We start from the raw sequence: 21,920 nt of genomic DNA on the forward strand, positions 1-21,920 counted from the left end.
TCGCTGCAACCTCCATCTCCTGGCTTCACGCAATCCTCCTGCCTCAGCCTCCCAAGTAGCTGGGATTACAGGCGCCCACCACCACACCCAGTTGATTTTTGTATTGTTAGTACAGATGGGATTTCACCATGTTGGCCAGGCTGGTCTCAAATTCCTGACCTCAGGTGATCTGCCCACCTCGGCCTCCCAAAGTGCTGGGATTACAGGCATGAGCCACAGCACCTGGCCCAAATCTGAATTATTTTTACTCCCTTTCTTGCAAAACACTAGTCCCCTTCATCAAGGGAAACTGTTTTTGTTCCCCTGGGTCACATACATGGAGAGGATTTCAGATTTCAGGTATGTTCTCTTTCTCACAACACCATGTGTGGAGACTTTCAAGCCGTCAGGGACGTCATGTTTGAAACGTGCTGGGGCAGGGGTGCGGGCACTGAGCTGGTGAGGCCTCTGTGCTTCTTGGGTGAGCTAGTGTTTCCTGTCACGTATTGGGGGGCAGAAGCCGTGTGTGCCAGTGACATGAGAAACACGGCCAGGACCAGGAACCAGAGGTGCATTTCATTTGTCGGGTGTCTGTGTGGCCAGGGGCAGCGTGGGCTCCCCTCTAGGGACAATGGGCAGGGCAGGGGACATTTGCCTCTTGACTCCCATGGTGGCGCCTCCGAAGGACTTTTATGACCAGTTATAAAGCTGTGGCAAAGGGATTTACCACCAAGTGCCTGATGTGACTCAGTTTTAAATAGTGCAGGCATGAGATGTCATAAAAAGGACTTGCTCCACCAGGCTCTCCCGATCACAGCTCACGCACGCTGACAAAATCCCGTCCCTCAGCAAGACCTGACACATCCATTCGAGTTTCTGCTTCGATCTGCATCTGTTTAAAGACGTTAGGCAATTATAAATGCAGTTAAAGTTTATGGCTGGGGAGGCAAACCCCTGTAAAACGGAGGCGTTAAGTGGTCAGGTTCCCTCTGCCATGGGGCCATTAGGAACTTCGTCTATCCTGCAAATGCTGAAATGTTTCTCAAAGTCGAGTCTCCACTTGGCTGCAGAACTCTTGTTTTTTTTAAAGCTAAGTTGACAGCACATTAGAAAGGAAAACTGTTTTTCCTGGTTAATTTGAAAAATGCTGATCTTGATTTTAGTCACCTGCAAATGCAGCACGGTTCACTCGTAACATCCCTGCCAAATCCATAAAGGTGTTGCACTTATATGATCATATCAAATTCCTGGATTCTCAGGGGCGAAATGTTTTTTCTGCACCTCAGCATTTAGTGTGCGGCCTTCATAGTACTAACGACCACAAATTCTGCATTGTTAATTTAGCATTCATTGCAGTTTTATTATAAAAAATAAACAAACAAGCCACAGCCTATTACACCAAACAGCTGCTGGGGCCAGCCCTTCCGAAGGATGTGATGTTGGTCAGTTAGGTTCCTCCAGGGGCACAGCTGGAGCGAGCTACCAAGAGGGGCAACCCAATCTCGGACAAGTTGCCCCCTCCCCGGGGGTGAGGTCTGCCTGCCCTTGGCCCAGCAGGTAACACAATCAGGGCAACCTGTTTCCTGTGGACATAGTAGGGCCCTGTCCCGACCAAGCCAGCCCCAAGGCCCTGGGCAACAAAGTGTCCAGAGCCATCATTTCCACCGCTCACCTGCTGGGGAACCCACTGCCCATTTTGCCAGATGTCAGCTCTGAAAGTACCTTGGTCCTGGGCACATTGGCCAGTGGGCCACCCGGTTTGAGTCTGTGGCAAAGCATTGCCCCCACCTACAAGTGGGCAGTGCAGGGGACCCACCCCCTATTGGAAGAATAGGCTTGCGAGGACACAAACCCCCACCGAGTAAGACAACACAGAGGCAGGGTTCACCTGTCAGCCCCACGAAGACAGTCAGCCCCACCCTGCCCCAGTGGGGAGAGCAACAGAGGAGATTCTGTTTGCCTCAAGGACTTTGGGTCACTTAAGGCCAAGGATGTCCTCTCCTTCACCCAACAGTGTCTGGTGTCCAGTTTAGATCATCCCAGCTCTCTCAATCTACCAGCTCTCTGCATAGGTGTGTGGGTGCACGGACACATGGGATTCGAAGCTTCAACGTCTTTCTAACCACCCTCTTCTCCTTGACTTCTGCATCTCACCTTTCCTGCAGACAAAAGTCTGCAGGTTGCAAGGCCCTGGGGCCCATTCCCAGGTGGCCCTAACACATAGGTAGAAGGGTGCTCTGCCTCTCCCAGCCCCGTCAAATACTCCAGACCCAAGAAGCCCGGAGGCTCTGGCACCCATGCCCTCCATACGACACTCAGGGCTCACATCTTCATAGGTGCCAACGTGCAGTATGAGAGCTTCCATAAAAACGAAAGTTGGCATTGATCAGTTAGGTGACCCATTGTATTAATGAAAAGGGACTCTAGTAGGCATTTTTTACATTACAAAACACAGGAAAATCTCAATTCTGCAAAGCAATGAAAGAGCCAGCATGGCCCAACGTACTTCATCAGCTCGGGGTCTTCCTTGTCGTCCTTGGTGGGTGCCACCTTGACTCCACTTTTCTTTGCACGAGGGCAGCCGGACAAGCTGATTTTGAAAGAGGAAAAAAGGCCACCTTAGTGCTAGAACAGCGGCTTCTCACACCCATTCATCTCATCCTCGCCCCTCATGCTCTGTGACCCCAGGTTGGGGTGGGAGAGAGTGAGGGCAACTGATGGATCCATTGTAAGAAGCAGAATCCACAGACACGGAGCCTTCGCACGAGGCAGCAGGGTCAGAAGAAGAAGCATTTCCATGAGCCCCTAACCTGACACTTTGTCTTTTTATCTTACTGCAGAGGGCAATCTAATCAGGTTCTGGAAATGGCAACAATTCAGATTAAAGAGATGGAAATGGACTCCAGCGGTCAGCAACATTAGTGTCTTCCGATCTTCATCTAAGGAAGAGATTCCCTACCCACCCCTGGGGCCCAGGACCTGAGGGCACGGCAGGCTCACCTCCGGTGTGAAGCGTAGTTCCCTGTGATATGGCCGGAGCCGTCACAGCCAGGCGTGGGGCACCTGCAGAGGAAAGCAGAACTGGAACCAGAGCCCGGGAAGACTGGAACCGGCCCAGAGCCCTGGGACTCCCAGAGGAAAGCCTTCCGGGCGCAGCCCTGGAGTGAGCCCACTCACATTCCCTTGTCCACAGAGGAACATCACTGATGTTCACCCTAGCTGCCTACTGCCAGCAACAGAGGTCTGATGAGATCATCTCAGGGCTTCAGTACTTTGCTCCCCTGTCTCCCCAAGGGAGACCAGGAAGTCTGAGAGGACAGCAGCCAACTGCTGCTCCAGCATCGGTTTACACCCAGACACCAAACCTGGGGCACTGGGACAGGCCTACAGGGTCCACAGCAGCCCAAGGACACGAAGGGCTCCCAGCTTGGACTTCTGTAGGGTCTAGGCTGCACTAAAGGCATTCAGAGCATATCTGAGCCATAACTTCAAGCATGAGTTCTCCAGATCCTAAGACCAGTTCATCTTCTTGGACGGGCTGGGAGCTTGCCCTCACAAAGGGTTGCCACTATGGGCTGGTAAATGAACAGAGGCTTTTTTGCACACCTGCTGCATAGCAGATGGCGCTGGCCATGCCAGGCCTGGCTGTTGTGTGGCGTGACTTCAGAGTTCACACAGCCAGTAGCTTACAGCAGACTAAGGAGAAGCACAAAAGTCCAACTTTGTACACCCAAAACTATGTGATGAATGCATCACGTAAGGTGGTACAAAATTCCACTTTAATATTACAAGCATGGATGCTATTTTCTTCCGAATGTCCACTGAGGAAAAATATGTGAGTTCCTGCTGATGTTAGAGTGGGAGGAGGTGACCTGATTGTGCGGGTAGATCCATCCCCCGTCAGGGCTGCTGTCTGTGCCTCACCCCTCACGAGCATCCTGACCCTGCAGGAGCCAGGCAAGAGTTCAGTGCTTGTGTCCAGATCACCTGCTACTCATGGGCACTTTGCTGTGGCGCTCAGACCCCAGGGAGGACGTCTCACTTTCCGTGCTGCCGGCCCTTCCTCACCGGAGTCTTCCACCAGCACATGTGACATCTGGCCACTGGGGCAGGACATCTCCTCGCTTAGAGGAAGATGCGGCCGGGCACAGCCTGGCACCCAAAGGGCTATGGCGGCACAGCAGGGCTGGCCCCACCTCTTGCAACCTTCTCTTCAGCCCCTAGGAGTTTTCTCGGGGTGCCCTCGTGGGGAGTCTCAGGTTCCTTCATCCTTGCCCTGTGGGCCACACGTTGGATACCTTGCTGGCCAGCCCAGAGAACTGAAGATGGCCTGACTCTCCTTCCTGGGTTGGTAGCTGTTCAAGTGGCCACGTGGGGCTCCAGCTCCTTGTCTCAGTGGCAGGAAAGCATCGGGTAGAGCTCCGGTTCAGTGCGGTGGGCAAGTGGCCACTCAGGTGCCAGAGTGACAGACCCACAGCAGCTCCAGGCCTCGACGGGGATAAGCACAGCATTGGGCTGTGAGTGGCATCAGCAGCAGGGCAGATACTCCCCGATGGCATCTGTGAGTGAGTCTCAGGTGGGGGTATAACTCCCAAGGGGCCATCAGGTACCTAACACACAGGTGGGGCCGTCCTGCACTCCTCACTGAGGCCGGATTCAATGGCTTTTCTCAAGAGTTGTGTCCAAGAGAGGAAAGTGCTCACATAGTCAGAGGAGCAGGTGTCCCCTCTGCATGCCCCTTATGGCCCTGTGGACCCCCAGGGTCAGCTGCAGGAATCTGGAGCCACCTCCACCCCTCCCACTGCCTGTTTCTGAGTGTCCCATCTGGGCAGAAGGGAGCACCATGTCTGAGGGACACCCTCTGCCTTGGCAATACACACCAGGTCTCACCTCTCTCAGCCCCATCCCCGTGCTGTGGACAGGCATTCTTCACTCTGCACAAAGCCTGTCATGCCCTGGCAGGTGTGTGTGGCTGTGGCCGGAGGCAACCATGTCCTCTCAGCCCTTGACCACATCAGACACATGGGAGGGGGGAGTGAACACCCTTGGGATTCACTTAAAACACAGAACACACATCATCCGACTGTCACTGCAGCCAGTTGTGCACAGGGAGGTCATGAAAGGAACCTCATTTTTCTCAAGGCCACCTTCACCCATGGCTGCCACAAGGCTGATCAGGAGGAGCCAGTGCCTGATGCCCCCTCACACAGGAGGTGGCAGAGAGCAAGGAGGTTGGTACACCAGGACACGTGGCGGGGCAGGACCACCATCGTCCCAAGCTCGTGCAGTGGTCGGAGTGGGGAGAGGAAGTGGCCTCCCATGGAAAGGACCCTGGGGGAGAGTGGAGCTTCTGAAGGAGCCTGGAGGCCTTGGCTGCCTGCCCACACCTTGCCGATGCTGATGAGTGGTTCACTTTCACACAGGGGAGGCTTTGGGTCGTTATTTCTAAAGAAGTTTGGAGTTAAAGTTCTTCACAGGCTCTTAGTCTTAAAAAAGCACTAACTCTCCCAGACGGCCATGTCTCCAGGCCGGAACCGTGCCAAGCTCCTTTCATCCACCTGGGCATCCACTTAGCAGGACAGAAAGGACACGGTGACATTGGGGCTACTGGGTGCACGCAGCCACATTTCTCGCCCTTCAATTATTCAGGCCCTCAAATGGGAAACACCACGGGAACTAATCATAGAAAAGAAAGCAGAACTGGAAAAAGAAAAAGGAATGCAAGAAAGATGGCAAGAGAAGGAGAGAGGGAGAGAGGACAGTCCCAGAAGCTGCAGGACTGAGTGTTTCCTGGGTTTCTAGGACTAGACAAAGTGAGGGGCAGAATGAATGAATAAGTCAATGTGTGAATCGGCTGTGGTGATCTAAGCCTCAGAAAATGCTTATGTTGAAGCTATTAACTTCCAGGAAGGAAACTGAGATGGTGTGCCCCACCCTGTGGGAACTGAAGGGCCCGATGACACACTCCTCCTGGCTGCTGGGGCCAGGGCAGCCTCCAGAGAGAAACAGAGACAAGGCTGCTGGTGGGGGCTCTGGGAGACTCAGAGCTTTCTGTCCAGCTCTGAGCCAGCTAAGGTCCCAGAAGCCTTCAGCAATTTCATTTCCTCATCTTAGAGGCACCAGTGCCCGCGATCCTGTCTGGCCCCAGAATGGAATGAGACGGGGTGTGTTGACCTGAATTCAGGGCCCCCAACACAGAGGGAGGGACACCCCTGGAGAGGGGTGCCCTGAGGAGACAAGAATGGGACCCCCTTCCTCCAAGGCTTCAACTCAACCCCGGTGCCCAGGAGGTGCTCCCCGTGGCTCAGGGTCACATAGGCTGTGGAGTCACAGCACAACTGGAGGCATGAAAACCAAAGGCAATAACAGTTCCTGACTCCAACCCCAAGAGGACACTGATACCTGGAAACCTCTGGGTGCTTGCGCCTGGTTGTGCGGGACTGTCAAGCAGGCTAGCTGGTGCCTGCAGGGCCTGCCCTGCCCATGTGTTAGGTAGGGGCAGGGAGGTGCAGAAGCAGAAACGGGTGAGCCCAGCAAACAGAAGGCATAAGCATGGAGGAAGGGCATCAGGGCCAAGGCAGAAGCAGCTGGAGCATGACAGGAGAGGGGAGGACAAGGAGCTTTCTCTTCATTATCAGCGTTCAGTTCATTCAGCAAGAGCTGCACAGCCTGTGGCCTGCTGAGCCACGGCAGGGCTTACATTCCCTGGTCGGTTCTGGGCTTTTCCCAGATCTCTAGGGCAGTGAGAAGGCAGGCCCAGACAGCCCTGTCGGGGGTCTTCAGGAGAGGCTGGAGGGTGGGGAATGGGGCAAGAGCAGCACAGGAGCCTGCAGCAGCCCCTAGCACCCAGCAGAGAGGTGAATAGCAGAGCTCAGAGCAGGGGCACACAGGCAGAGCAGCCCCAGCCAAGCGGAATCGGCCCCTCCACGGCCCTGCCCCTCTGCCTGTCTCAGGAGAGCTAGGGCCAGCTGAGGCTTGGCACCTTGGAGAAGGCTGATTTTGGCAGGAGCCTCATGGAAGGAGAGCACAGCGAGGGTGCCGCCCCAGAGACAGGAGGTCAGGGAGCGCAAACATACTTGAGGTCAGCAGAGTGGGCAGCCATGAGGTTTCTGAGGCTCTTGTCAGCAAGAGGGCAACCAGAGAGGCTGAAAGAGAAGAGATGGGATATCGGGGTAAGCCACAGAGGGGAGCAGAGGAGGAGGAGAGGAGGAAGACCCACCAAGAAGCACCCAGGCCAGACAGACCCGAGCGGGAGACAAACCTGCGGTGGGAGGCATAGTTCCCAGTGATGTGGCCGCTGCCGTCACAGCCAGGGGTGGGACAGCTGGACAAAGGAAAAAGAGTGTCAGGCCAGAGAGTGGTGTGTACCTGTCCCTCAGGCTAAGCCTGCTCTGCGAGGGCGACTGATGCCCACTCCTGGCCCGTGGCTCCTCCTCCCCTCAGTCCTTGGAGGACAGCCGGTGCCTCTCAGGCTGGAAGTTTCTCCCACACAACTTAACTCAAGAAGAAAAAGGAACCAAATTAAAGTTGAGCTTAAAGTTAGGGTGGGGGTGATGCACATGTGCTGTGTGTGCCCGTGCATGTGCCCATGAATATTTAGGCAGGGAGCTCCTCCCTTTTCCAGGCCCTGAAGCAGCAAGGCCTTCCCTGGATCCAGCCACTCCCAGGAGGGCAAGCCACAGGTGTGAGGGTACAAGAGGGGTTCAGGGTGAGGAGAAGGCGGACCCCAGAAATGTACTCTGAGCACATGTGAGAGCTGGATCATCTGTGGAGCAGGTGCCAGGCACAGCCTCTCACAGTCCCCTAGGAGAGGTGGCTGAGAATGAAGGCTGACCTGAAGGTCACTGACATCTGACCATTATCCATCAGCAACTTTGACTGTTCCAGCCCTGTGCGGAGCAGCTCAGACACACGGCATCTGGGCCAGCCAGCATGACAGAGTTGAGGGTGGTGAGCCCTAAAGCAGTACATTCCAGGCCTTGGCCACGGAGCCCTGGGCAGAACATGCCCAGCTGCGGCCTAAGGGAGAGGGCTGGGCCTCTGGTTGCCCCGAGGGCTTCCAGTGGAGCTCTCTGAGGAACTCTCCTCCACTCTGCCCTGCTCTGCTCTGTCCTGCTTGGTGAGCTTGGCCAGGGAATTTCTTTGTTCTTAATCACTTTTAGAAGATTGCAGAAAAGCCAACCACAGTGCAGAGGTGTTGGGAAACCCCTGGCTGCTCTGGTTCCTGTCGCAGGCTGCCCGGATCAAGGTGGTCAGGACAGGTCGGAGGAAGCCTGAGCAGACCCACTCGTCATGGGTCAGGACCGGGGCCTGTTCCTCCCCAGGCCACAGAGGGTCTCCTAGGAGCTGTGCCGGCCAAAGCAGGGACTCACGTGAGCAGCTCCTTCTTTATGTCCTTGGAGAGAAACTTCAGCTTAAAGTTGGTCAGGGTGACTTCCCCCGGATACTTCCGCTCCTCAAAATTCTCTTCCGACACTTCCTGGTCATCTGCTTCAGAAGAAGCAAAAGAATGGGCTGCTGGCTCTGACTGCAAAAAACCAGCAGGGAGATGTTTTAACCGGCTGGCGGGGAGGCCTGGGCGCCCAACCCGGTGGGCGAGGGAGAGGAACCCTTCAGGACAGTGCCTGGAGTCTCCCGTCTTCTGGATAAGGGAGGAAGACTTAACTCCCCAGCAACACACAGAAGACAACACGCCCGAGGGGCCGGATCCCTCCCCCACCTCAGCCAGAGCTCCTGGGCTGCCCCAGAAATGAGAAGGCCTGGTGCTGCCCAGTGTGGCAGCTCCTGACACCCTCCCTGGCCTCAGGTGCGTGGGTCCCTTCCACCACGTCACTCCACAGTGTAAACATCAGGATACTGTCCCTTCAGAGCCAGGGATGGCACTCAACAGACAGTAGGCACTAAATAAGTGTTACTGAAATGCCATGAAGATGAGATGGCACAACGAGGGTAATAATATACAAATTACGATCATTGCAGTGGTCTTGAAACCACCTGGCCCGACACGCCCACCAGTGCGATGCCTTGACCATGGCAGGTACTTGATAAAGGCTTCAAACTGAATGCTGGGTATGGAGGCTCAGTGCTGTGGACACAGGTAAGCAGGGCACAGTCCCCCCGACGGAGGGGCCAGGGGTCCATGAAGGGTCAGAAGGCCAACATTCTGCAGGATGCTGTAACCAGAGCTCAAATTCCAGTCCTGACAAGCACTCGCATGTGTCCCAGGCAGGTGGCTCAGGCTCCTAGGGCCCAGGTGCCACTCTTTCAAACTTGAGATAACAGCAGTCCCTCATGGGTTTTTGGGGGTCAAATGAGGAAATGCCCTTGAAGCCCACGGCCCAGCATAGTAACAGTCTTCGGACAATCAGACCTTGTTGTGGGTTCCCAGGCTCCTCCTCTATAAAATGCGGCAACCTGAGGGTGGTGTGGGAGCCAGTGAGGAAGTCTGGCTCCCCACTGAGGCCGGATTATGGAGGGGGCCTGATCCAGCCCGCACCCTTCATAGGGGCCTAGCCCCACCTCCCTCATTCCTCCTTGAGGGTCTGGGCCCTGCTCCTTCCACAGGGACCCCTTCCACCTCCTGAGGGGCTTTAGGGGAGGGGAAGGAGAGGGAGAGAGAGAGGGGCCTGCTAGTCTCACACACGCCGCTGCTGCCACCTGGACCCTGGGCTGCCCTCAGAGCTGGACTTTTCTCTTCAGGACACACACCTCCTCGGGAAAAGCCCAGAATTAGCCTCTGAGGGCTCTTCTTTCACATGTTTTAAGGAATAACTAAAAAGGGAAGGATCCCCTGCTTCCCAGATCACAGTTCTAACAGCCACGCCAGGTTGGTCCTGGTCTCAGGGACCTGGCACCGCCCACCATGGGCGATCCTAAGCCCATGGTGGTGGGAGGCTCAAAACCCAAGAAACCTGAGCTTTTCCCCAGTCAACTCATGGGATCTGAAAGACGCCTTTCTCCTCCCCATGCCTCCAGAGTGCCCACGTTGGTACTGGCCGCCACACTCCACAGGGGTGACAAGACCACCTCCTTCTTGACAGACAAGGGCGCAGCATGGCCCTGCTGCTGAAAATCCCACCCAGAGGGTGGGCCCCTGAGTCCCAGCCGCTCAGAAGATGAAGGACCCTTCACGAAAAGGGATGTCTCCCCCTGAGGCTCTGCCAGAACCTGTGAGGAGGAGCTTCCTTGAAAAGCCAACATTACAACAACCTCAGGCAGGGCAAGCAGCCTCCTGACTGCCCAGGCGCCTGCACCCACCTCCTCAGGCTCCTCCTCTCTCAGGCGGCTAGGCTTGGTGTAGTCCAGGGGCCGGTCCCACTCGTCCTGGCGGGAGGCCTGGCTGGACTGGGGAGAGGTCATGGAGCTGCTGGGGGCGCTGGTGCTGCTCTGGCGCTGGGAGGTGTCAGGAGACTTCACGCCGGGGCTGCTGCTGCAGCTGCTGCTGCTGGGGAAAGCCTGTTCTCGCTTGCGGTGTTTGTGCATGCTCAAGTCCAGGGTTCCATTCTCATCTACCTCAATATCCACAGACTGCAATTGCAAAGGGGAAATCTGTTAGCGATTGCAGCCCCTTCCCGTGTGTGCCTTCTGGTACATTTTAATCAAATGTACAGAGTCCGGAACACTGGTTCCCATAGAAGGAAGCAGAACAATGCGGATAGACAGGCAGCGAGAGCGGAAAAATCCAACTGCCATTTCCTGATTTCCCATGAAGGAGGCCCTGCAATTCCTCTTGCCCCTCAACAGCACAAAAACCAGTCCCTCAGGACATGTCATAAACACGGGTAGGACCAGGTCCTCTGAGCAAGGAGAGTGTGTCAGTAACCACAAGACTCTGCGGAAAACACGTGTGAACAGGGCACGTGCACTGCCCTGGACTCAGAAGGAGACACCTGGGAATGTGTGTGCACCACCCTCAGGCTCAGAGGGAGACACATGGGCGCACCGTGTGTACACAACCTCACAGTCAGAGGGGGAGACACGTGGGAACTTGTGCTCACAGCCCTCGGTCCCCCTTCACTCAGTACACCAGGTTCTCTTGGTGGACCCATCCAAGCTCTGCGGTCCTTGGGGCCATGGCCAGGAGGGAGAAAAAGTAAAGAATGAGAATTGCCAGCTAGACAGGAGCCATTCCTAGAGACATTTTGTGCGGACAGCAGGTGGGCCTGACTGCGAATTCCACCAACTCACCCCTCCCAAGAAAGGCGGACGCACTGACCTTGCTGGGGAGGTCCTGTGGCTTCGTGCTGAGGTTCTCAGGCATCTCCCAGCAGCGTGTGGAGAGGTTCAGGATGGCAGTGGCAGCCATGTGTGCAGCCTCGGCATCGTGTGAGTAGTCAAAGCCTGCAGAAGAGGATGAAGTGCTCCTCACATAACTACTGGAGGGGCTGTGCCTGGGGGAAGAGGCCTTTGGGAAAGGTTTGGCTGCAAAAAGGGAACAACACCAGGCTGATACACAACTTGAAAAGAGGCAGCAATGCAGACAAGTCAGTGGGGAGGGGGGACTTTGGGAGCGATTCGAGGGCCCAGGGCACAGCTATGTCGACGTGGGCCAGGGGCTTGGCCACCCATCCCAGTCCCATGTCCTCACACACCTCATTCCCACCCACCCTCCTCTAGGGGACTGAGGAGACAATCTCGTTTCTGGCTCAGTGAAAATTTGGGCGAAAAGAATAAAAGCCTCCAAGACATTCCAGCAGCCCTGATACTTCAAACAAAAATAACTTGTCTATCAGAAACGGAAGCATTCTGTAAATAGGATGAGTGTGCCGTATCGCCCAAATAGGAAAATTCTGTGACATCATCTCAAAAGGGTGTACCCATATTTAGGCTGACTTGGTGTCCCCAGTAACCATCACTGCCTCAAAAAAGTAACATTACTGCTCAAATGAACATGGCGAATGAAGGCACAGAATGTTATCTTTTCTAGTAATTGTACTGTAGCCGCAAAATCACTCTCATGCACGATGTTCTCAGCAATCGCGATGTCACCAGTATATCCAGAAAGGTCTAGATATATTGGAAAGCTGATCGTGCGGTCCCCTCTCCACTGGTACCGTTGCATTCCCTCATCCAAGCAGGCGTGTGTGCCCGGAGGCAGGAAGTCCTCCACCCTAACGAGCAGGCTCAGCCGAAGTTAGGAGGAGAGGCTCATACCCCACTGGGGCTGCAGCAATCAGTACTTATATTATTCTCATGTAGGAAACCCGTCACTGTCACGTTTCGGGCTGACAGCATCTGCCACAAAACGCCCCTCCCAGTCTCGTGTGCACCGAATGCTTTTCCATTCCACATGCATTTCGGGGCTAATGAGCTTATTCCACAAACTAGGACGTAAGTGACAAGACAAGACAGAAAGGATTGTTCTGAAAGATTTGTAGGAATGATTTTTGTCAGTACAATTACCCAGAAAATTTGTCACTAATGTCACAAATAACACATTGTATCCAGTAACACGGTCCCCACCAGGAGACCAGTGGCTTCCCGCCAGGGCACTGGGCCCAGCCCCGCAGTCATCTGGCCCCACCCAGCCCACAGCCTGACCCTCCCCAGAGGCAGTGCTGGGAAATGGACGCCCGGCTGCATTGGGATTAAACAGGTAGCACGAGGACAGTGGGGAGAGTGGGGTCTCCCAGGGTGAACCATGTTAGTGGAGTTGCTCTGAAGTCTTTGGACACACACACTCATAACGGATCTGGGTTTTGTTTCACAAATAATTAGGAGACACATAAATGTTAATGGTGAACATGAAGGTGGCAGCAGGAGTGAGATGCAGGCCCCAAGAAAGCCACCACAGTGCCCACTGGGACAGCTAAGACCTGCAGCCTGCATCGTGGTCCCCTCACGAGGGTAGAGAGTCCCTCCCTAGTAGCTCCTTGAGACGGTCCCTCCTCCACTGCCCCTTGAATCCTGCCCCTCCCAGGAGCGACACGGAAGAGAAACAACGACAATTCTCCCCAACTTACATTGAAAGGCTTTAGGTGAGGTTTCGCTGGTCTGAATCTTTGGGGCAAGCATGCGTTTGCCAAAAACCTGAGCATCGAAACTTGCGTAGTCAAAGGTGACCTTGGAGAACTTCTCCAGCTCCTTGGCCAAGTTGGCCCTGGGCGTGGTAGGGGCCACGTTGGGCCGGTAGCTCCCATATGGAGGGACCTCGAGCTGCTTCACGAAGCACATAGGCCTGGGGTGCAGTACAGGGATGCACAGCCAGTGAGATGGGACCCGGGGATGCCATGCCGCCCTCCCCAACCCCAATCCACAGCCCAGGCAGGGGCCTCACAGCGTCTGGTGAGGAAGGAGACTCAGGGAGATACTCCCCCTGCATATTCCACCATTAAAGCTGGGCAGTTCCACCTCCCAGGGCCAAGGGCTCCCAGAGCAGGCCCATGAAGAATTGCCTGCAGGAAGGAAGCAATAGGGCCCTCAAATAATCAATGCCTGTTCGGCTGACAGCATCAGCTAGAGGAGGGCCCGAGATTTTCCCCAGAACGTAGGAGACCAGGTTTCAAACAGCTCAGCTACAACTGGAGTGAGTACCGGGCAGAGGGCAAACAGTAGCATAGCCCAGGACAACAACAAGACACTCCAAAGCAGAATAAGCTAGAACTCCCCAGCAAGGAGGAAGTTGAGGAATCTACAGGAGACACTAGTTGTATCAGGTGCATTTCTGAGGAGTGGTCTCAGGGCCAGGCCTGACCCTTCTTCGTTCAGCCAGGGACTCAGCCCTCAGCTGCCCTCTTCTTAAAGCTGTGTTGAGGTGAACCCTCAAGAACTGCTGGAAGCGTTAATAACAGACACGGAAAAGCTACTGTGAGCACTCAGTTCACTGCCACTAATGCTCTTGGAAGACTTCAGGATTTTACATGCACAAAAGATGGCATGAAGAAACTGGCATAGAAGGCACAGCAGGCAGGAAGACTGGTGGTAGACGCCGGTGACCACACAGGCACAGAGGGGTTTCTGAACCTGGCAGCTCAGAGAAGAGGAGGTCCCAGCAAGCAGCCATGGCTTTCTTTGCTCCTGTCTGGACCAAGCAGTGACTTCAGTCTGGAAAATGTGCAATTGGTGGAATTAAGAAGGAGCTGACAATGACAGCCTCCAAGGTGCTGGGTGCTACGAGAACTTAAGTGTGGACTAAGAACAGAGCCCAGCACAGAGGACCGCCAGGCCAGTCCTGCAACTGTGACCAGCTCTGATGGGCCTGGAAGAACTGAACACTACCAGGACCTGGGTGCGTTCTCCTTCTCCAAGAAGGATGGGAGCCACAGGATGGACCCTGGCCCCAGTGGCAGATAGGCAGATAGAAGAGTTACAAGAGTGAGGCCAGGAGGGAAAAAACTAACTTTAAACTTAACATTGGGTCAGGTGTGGTGGCTTATGTCTATAATCCAAGCACTTTGGGAGGCCAAGGCAGGTCTCTTGAAGCCAACAGTAAGAAACCAGCTTAGGCAACGTAGTGAGACCCTCTCTACAAAAAAAATTACATGAAAAAATAGCCAGGCATGGTGGCGCACCTGTATTCCTAGCTACTCAGGAGGCTGAGGTGGGAGGATCACTTGAGACCAGGAGTTTGAGGTTACAGTGAGTTATGATTGAAACCACTGCAGTCCAGCCTGAGCAACAGAGTGAGACTCTGTCGCTAGAAATAATAATAATAATAAAGTTAACATTGGTACCACTGTTGATGGCTTCCTTGGCCAAGGCTTCAGTCAGAATCTGTGCACTTATTGTCCACAATGCCAACAAAGCTTGGCAAAGCCTGTCCTCACACCCCAAAGTTCGACAACCCAAAATGTGGGCTAGACAGAATCAACAGAGCCTGATGGGAGGCCTCCTGCACCCTAGCCACAGTCTCTAGCGTTCAGTGAGTGTTCACAGGGGCTGAGGGCGGCAGAGTCACTTGAGCCTCATGAGCGACTTAGTTTGTTGTCCTACTTTTATAAGCGAACAAACTGAGGTCATAGTCCCAGGGAGCGCAGTCTCCGAAGTTGGAACCTGTTTGACACCCCTGCCTGGCCTCACATGGGGGCCAAATCTGTGGTTTGACATTTTATCGGTGATTTAGATCAAAGAGGGAAAGGATTGAATTAGCAACTGACAGGAAGCTGGAGGGAACAGCAAATAAGATAGAGGAAAAAGCATCTTCAAACCATTGTGAGAGCCAGCTGGTGGAAAAGCAGCCTGCTAGGACCTACAGGGCTGAAGGTGCCTGTGTGTGGGCTGGCAAGCATAGAGCAGGAAGGTGAGTCTCTGTCCTCGGCCCAGAGATCCCCCGTGTGGGAATCGCACCTTCAGAGGAACCCTCTGGAGCAGGCCAGGGAAGGGCCTGGGTATGACACAGCCAAGGTGAGCAGCCAAGATCATCTGGCTGGGACTTTTCCAATTACGTGCCAGGAAGGGCTGGGGTCAGGTGGGCCCCGAAAGGAGGCAGACAGTGGAAGGGGCTATGCAGTCATTCACACTCACCCCAGCCGGGGTCTCCTACACTCTTGTTTGGTGAGAAAGATATGAAACAGGGGTCTGAGAGCTGGGGAGGAGGAGTGTGTGAGTTCTAGTTCCTCAGGGAATGGGGGAGCAGTGTGTCTGCAGGTGAAGACAGGAGCAGTGGAAGTGTCCTCTTCAACAGTGGGTACCACGGTCCAAGGACTCAGCCCCACAGAGGAGAGATTCTGAAGCCAGGCAGGATGGGCAGGGTGGCCTTAGGCAACTCTCTGAGCCTCTGGCCTTATCTGTGGCACTTACTTCTTAGAGCCACATGGAAGGAGGGGACACTAATGGGATGCATTCTGAAAGATCCTTAGTGATGAAAGCCAAATCTACACGTGCACACACACACGGACTCACACGCACGTGTAAACATACTGGCACATATGCAAACACAAACAGGCATGTGAACAGGCACACACACGCTCCACACGCTCACACACACCTACTGCAATCTCAGAACCTCAGGGGCCACAAAGCACTCGGGGGAGCAAAGCCTGCACCCACCCCTCCTCCTTGACTTGGGGTCTATCCCTGGGGTCGGGGAGGGACAGGCAGGATGGCCAAGGGTTAGTGGCTCATGGTGCTTCCTGGACGTCCGTGGTCCTCGGCTGGTGCAGTCTACTCTCTCCAGACAGGACCAGCATCTCCACAAATGAATTCCCAAGGAGCCTCAAGTGGTCACATCAGACGACTCTGAGGAGGCAGAGCACCATGTCCAGGGCAGAGGCAGCTGTGCGGGAGTTTGTGCTTTGGCTGAGGCACTGGCGAACGTGGCAGACATGAGACTCTGTCTTGTGTGGCCCCAAAACTGCCCCACAGTCCTGCTCCTGGGCGGCCTGGGGCATGTGCACACTCCTGCACGTGCAGTCACACACATGCACACACATGCAGGCACACACATGCACTCACACACGTGCACTCACACCCATGCACTCATACACATACACTCACACTCACATGCACTCACACACGTGCACTCCTCACACACATGCACTTGCATGCACTCACACCCACGCACGCACACACATACACTCACACACATGCACTCACACATGTACACTCACAAGCACTCGCACATGTGCACTCAGAAGCACACCCATGTACTCACACATGTACACTCACACACATGCACTCACACACGTGCACTCACACACATGCACTTGCATGCACTCACACCCATGCACTCACACGTACTCACAAGCACTCACACACATGCACTCACACATGTGCACTCACATGCACTCACACACCTACACTCACACGCACACACGTGCATTCACACATGTACACTCACAAGCACTCACACACGTGCACTCACACATACACACACGTACACTCACACACACACATGCACACACATGTGCACTCACACCCGTGCACTCACACGTGCACTCACACACGTACACTCACACATATGCACTCACATGCACTCACACACGTGTACTCACACACATACATTCACAGTACACTCACACACACACATACACTCACACTCACATGCACTCACACACGTGGACTCCTCACACACATGCACTTGCATGCACTCACACCCACGCACGCACACACATACATTCACACATACTCACACACGCATACAACCACTCGCGACACGTGCCATTAGCACACCCATACCACGTACACTCACAATACATGCACTTCACACACGTGCACTTCACATGCACTTTGCATGCACTTCACACCCATCACACATGTACCACAAGCACCACACACATGCACTTCACACATGTGCACTCACGCACTCACACACCTACAATTCCTCACACACACCCCGCCACACGCATTCACACATGTATACTCACAGCACTCCACACATCGCACTCACACGTACACACGCACACCACACACACACACGCACTCACACCCATGCACTCACACACTCACATCGCAGACCACACATCGACACCTCACATCGCACTCACACACATGCACTCACACATGTGCACTCACACATCGCATATCTACAGTGGCTAATTCACCAATAATACATGTACCCCACATCGCGGTGCACCACATGCACTCGCACGTTTCACACCTATGCACCGCCACATGTACACCACGACTTCATTATCGCACTCACGTAATTTCACATGCACTTCCGCCACACGACCACACACATCACATGCACTCACACACGTGCACTTCTCACACGTACACTTCACAAGCACTCACACTCACATGCACTCACACACGTGCACTCACACACATGCACTCTCATGCACTCACACCCATGCACTCACACGTGCACACAGACACACTCACACACTCACACACGTGGACTCACACGTGCACTCACACACATGCACTCACACATGTACACTCACACATGCACTCACACACGCACTCACACATGTACACTCACACACACATGCGTGCACTCACGTACATTCCCAAGCACTCACGTGCACTCACACATGCACTCACACACATGCGCTCACACACGTACACCCACACCTGTGCACTCACGCACTCACACACGTACACTCGCACTCACACACGTGCGCTCACACATGTGCACTCACACACGTACATTCCCAAGCACACAGTGCACTCACACACATGCACTCACACATGTACACTCACAAGCACACACATGCACTCACACACGTACACTCACAGGCACTGACACGCACTTACACACGTACACTCACAGACGTGCACTCACCTACACACAAGCGCTCACACACGTGCACTCACATGCACTCACACACGCACACTCACAAGCACTCACACATGCACACGTACATTACCAAGCACTCACACAGGTGCACTCACACACATGCACTCACACATGTAGACTCACAAGCACTCACACATCGCACTCACACATGTACACTCACAGGCACTGACACACGTGCACTACACACGTACACTCACAGGCACTGATGCACGCACTCACACACGTACACTCACAGACGTGCACTTCACACACACACAAGTGCTCGCACATGTGCACTCACACACATGCACTCACACACGTACACTCAAGCACTCACACACATACACACACACATGCACTCACACCCATGCACTCACAGGCACTCAGCACACACGCATGTGCACTCACACATGTACACTCACAAGCACTCACACACACACATGCACTCACGTGCACTCACATGCACTCACACGTGCACTCACACATGCACTCACACACATACACTCACACGTACACTCACAAGCACTCACACATGCACTCACGTGGCACTCACACACACACTCACACATGCACTCACGTGCACTCACATGCACTCACACACGTACACCTACAAGCACTCACACATGCACTCACGTGCACTCACACACATGCACTCACACATGCACTCACAAGCACTCACACACATGCACTCACACATGTGCGCACACAGCCTGCAGGAGACTAAGAAGCCCCCTGCAGGCATTTGGGAGGCAGCCTCTTCAGTTCTGCGGCTCATCTCACTCACCTGAGGATCCGATCAGAATTGGAGCTGCTCTTGGAAGGATCTCCCGTCTGCGGCTGCTGCTTCTCATGGGATTTGGCTAATTTTTCGGCGGCAGCAATGGGACACCCAGACAAACTAGAGGAAGGAAGAGGAGGGATATCTGAGCCTCCCCCTCCACGCCTGTCCTGTCCTGGGTGACTGCATGTGTGGGCGTCTCACGGCAAGGTCATTCAGATGGGAGAACTCCAGGTGTGCAAGAAGCCAGAGCCGGGAATAATCCTGTCATTCTGCAGGGCAGGGGTTTTCTCTCTGACTCTGTTCTTGAGCCCTCAAAGTACAAGCTGCCTAGTCAGTTTCTGTTTTGGAACATTCTATGCCAATGACACACAAAGATGAAATATACCCTAAAGGCCTTGAAAGCTCTGGGCGAAGCTGCCTCCCCTGCATGGCTCCGGGTGGCCGGCTTTCCCCTCCCCGCGTCCTCTCCCTTCCCAGCTTCCAGGGCGGGGTTCTGCAGCCATCTCTGGCTCTTGTTCCGTTAGCTGCCCTGGGCAGCCCAGGGCCCCACTTGGACCACAACCTGGGCACTGACCCTGGATGGCTCAGGCCCAGGTAAGCCTAAGACACGGAGGCAGCCGCTTCCTCTGTCAGAATTAAGTCAACTGTGAGCGCCAGCGCCAGTCCCGCAGCCAGCCCGGGAGGTGACGTGAGGGGGAATTGGCCTCTCTTCAAATGAAGTGACCTCAAAAGCTCTGGCAGTCCCTTCAGCTGAGCGTATGCTGGGGCAAAGGCATATCCCACCAAGGCCATGGCCACCCATGACACTTTGGGTAAGGCTGGGGGAGTAGACCCCCTTGCCATAGAAGACGCGTCAACAACTATACCTCGAGGGCGGCTGGGAAGCTTCACTTCCACCTGGGCCTCAGAACTGCCACAAAGCAGCCCAGAGTACAGTCCTGACCTGCCGAGGTTACTGTTCCTCTCTGCCCTTTCCACGCAGGAGCAAGAGCCAGTGTGCAGAGGTTTTCTGAATGTGGGCAGGACACAAGCATTCACCTGGCTCTCCACATGGTCACTGTACCTCTCTTCACAGAGGGTGCATTGCTCGCTCCTCCACAGGCTGCCCCCTGCTCTCTTGAGACCCCCAGCTCATAGGGGTCAAGGCAGCAACCCCACGAGGTGACTGCACCTCCAGTTGCTGCTCTGCCCAAAGGGCCCTCACAGCCCAGGTGTGCCCTGACCTTATACCCACTCCTGAGGGCAGCAGGCAGGGAGAAGGGCAGCCCACAGGGCCAGAGGGGGACACACAGGTCTAACCCAGGTGCCCTCCCACACATGGGCCCCCCCGGCCCCACCCTGGCCCAGTTCAGTCCAAGTACCTTCTGTGCGTGTTACGGTTGCTGTTCACGTGGCCCTGGCCTGTGCAGCCGGGAGTGGGGCACTTCAGCACGTTCTCATGCATGGCTAAGACTGTAAGAGAACCGGGGATGGAGGGAGCCAAGGCTGTCAGAGAATCTGGGGAGCACCAGCTGAGTGGGGAGCACAGGCTGAGGAGGAGGCAGGAGCCCTGTCCCAAGGCTGCTGCTTGCTGGGCGGTTGGGGGACACAGCAATTTAGGGCAGCAACGCAGGGCAGCTCCAGCCCCCAAGAGCCTGCAGACGTAACCCCCCACCCTCAGCATGATCAGGGCACACCCCCCACCACTGTGGTCCCTCCTAACCCCCCACCCTCAGCATGATCAGGGCCGCCCCACCACTGTGGTCCTCCCTAACCCCCACCCCCTCAGTGTGATCAGGGCACGCCCCCCCCACCCTCAGTGTGATCAGGGCACGCCCTCCCACCCTCAAGCGTGATCAGGGCACACCCCACCACTGGTCCTCCCTAACCCCCCACCCTCAGCATGATCACTGTGGTCCCCTCCCCTCCAGTGTGATCCATTTCATGGTCCCTCCCCACCCTCCAGTGTGATCCAGACACGCTCCCCACCCTCCAGCGTGATCGGGCACCCCCCACTGTGGTCCCTCCCTTTCAGTGTGATCCAGGGTGCAGCTCCCACCCTCCAGTGTGTGATCAGGGCCGCCCTCCCCACCCTCAGTGTGATCCGGGCCACCCCCACCACTGGTCCCTCCTAACCCCACCCTCCCAGGCCCAGTCCGGGGCCACGCCCCCACCCTCAGTGTGATCAGGGGACGCCCCCACCACACTGGTCCCTCCCTCCTGCGGCAGAAACCAGACTCAGCTTTAAAACCTCTCATTCTGTGGTTTGCTCCTTTAAATTTAATTTTCACAATTACTGCTTCTAGCCTAAAAATTAGAAGAAGTATTTGCTTCCCAAGCCTTCGGAGCACAGAGGTTGCTGCAAGAAGACCTCTCCCTTCCCAGCGTGGCTGGCACTGGCCTGTCCCCTCCCATCGATCTGTGACTGTGGGCTCTGACCCCGACTGGCGTCTCTAGGTAGACAAATGGGCTGGTTGCAGGGCCCCAGCCTCAAAGGGCTCAAGTTTGGGCTAAGGCCGTTTGTGGGGGGAGGCGAGGAGATGTAAGGATGAGCATCTGGACAAACCAAAGGGGCAGGTTATGGCCCTGGGCAGGCCACGCCTCCCCATAGACACCACCCCAAACACCAGAGGCAGCCTGAGTTTCAGAGTTAGGGCTAACACTGCACAGAGCTACTCACTCTCTGGGGGGATCCTATCCTTGTGGGGACAGCCAGAAAGGCTGCGGTGGTGAGGGTACAACCCGGTAACGTGGCCAGTGCCATCACAGCCTGGTGTTGGACACTTGATCTCACGCTTCTCAGCTCTTGAAGGATCTAAAACACACAAGTCACATCAGTTAGAGCCTGGAAGCTGGGTGGTGAGCAGAGAGGGGGCAGGGGTAGCTCAGGACCCCTCTCTCTGGCTGTCCAGAGAGAAGAGAGGCAAGACTGCCCATGAGCTTGGACAGGGACTGGGGCTGGACAGTCAGGTGACCCTGAAGAAACCAGCCCACACTGGCTACCTGTGTGCAAAAGCCCTG

The 21,920-nt window shown here is 55.1% G+C and overlaps 1 protein-coding gene across 7 annotated transcripts in view; it reads right to left on the bottom strand.

Annotated features, from left to right (window-relative positions):
* Positions 1–21,920, bottom strand: part of MYT1 (myelin transcription factor 1) — a 115,226-nt gene that overhangs the window by 11,002 nt on the left and 82,304 nt on the right. For 5 of the 7 annotated variants that reach the window (XM_031656913.1, XM_031656914.1, XM_031656915.1 and 2 more), the window contains 11 exons: positions 21,580–21,714; positions 20,282–20,372; positions 18,924–19,037; positions 12,942–13,156; positions 11,195–11,400; positions 10,237–10,506; positions 8,352–8,506; positions 7,241–7,303; positions 7,056–7,124; positions 2,980–3,042; positions 2,486–2,569 (listed from right to left, as the gene is read on the bottom strand). In XM_031656913.1, the coding sequence (XP_031512773.1) occupies positions 2,486–2,569; positions 2,980–3,042; positions 7,056–7,124; positions 7,241–7,303; positions 8,352–8,506; positions 10,237–10,506; positions 11,195–11,400; positions 12,942–13,156; positions 18,924–19,037; positions 20,282–20,372; positions 21,580–21,714 (1,465 nt within the window). The remainder of the gene's footprint in view (positions 1–2,485; positions 2,570–2,979; positions 3,043–7,055; positions 7,125–7,240; positions 7,304–8,351; positions 8,507–10,236; positions 10,507–11,194; positions 11,401–12,941; positions 13,157–18,923; positions 19,038–20,281; positions 20,373–21,579; positions 21,715–21,920) is intronic. The other 2 variants (XM_003904455.5, XM_031656916.1) reach the window with 2 other exon arrangements.

This window comes from Papio anubis, chromosome 16 (assembly GCF_008728515.1).
Source record: "Papio anubis isolate 15944 chromosome 16, Panubis1.0, whole genome shotgun sequence".
Lineage (NCBI taxonomy): Eukaryota > Metazoa > Chordata > Mammalia > Primates > Cercopithecidae > Papio > Papio anubis.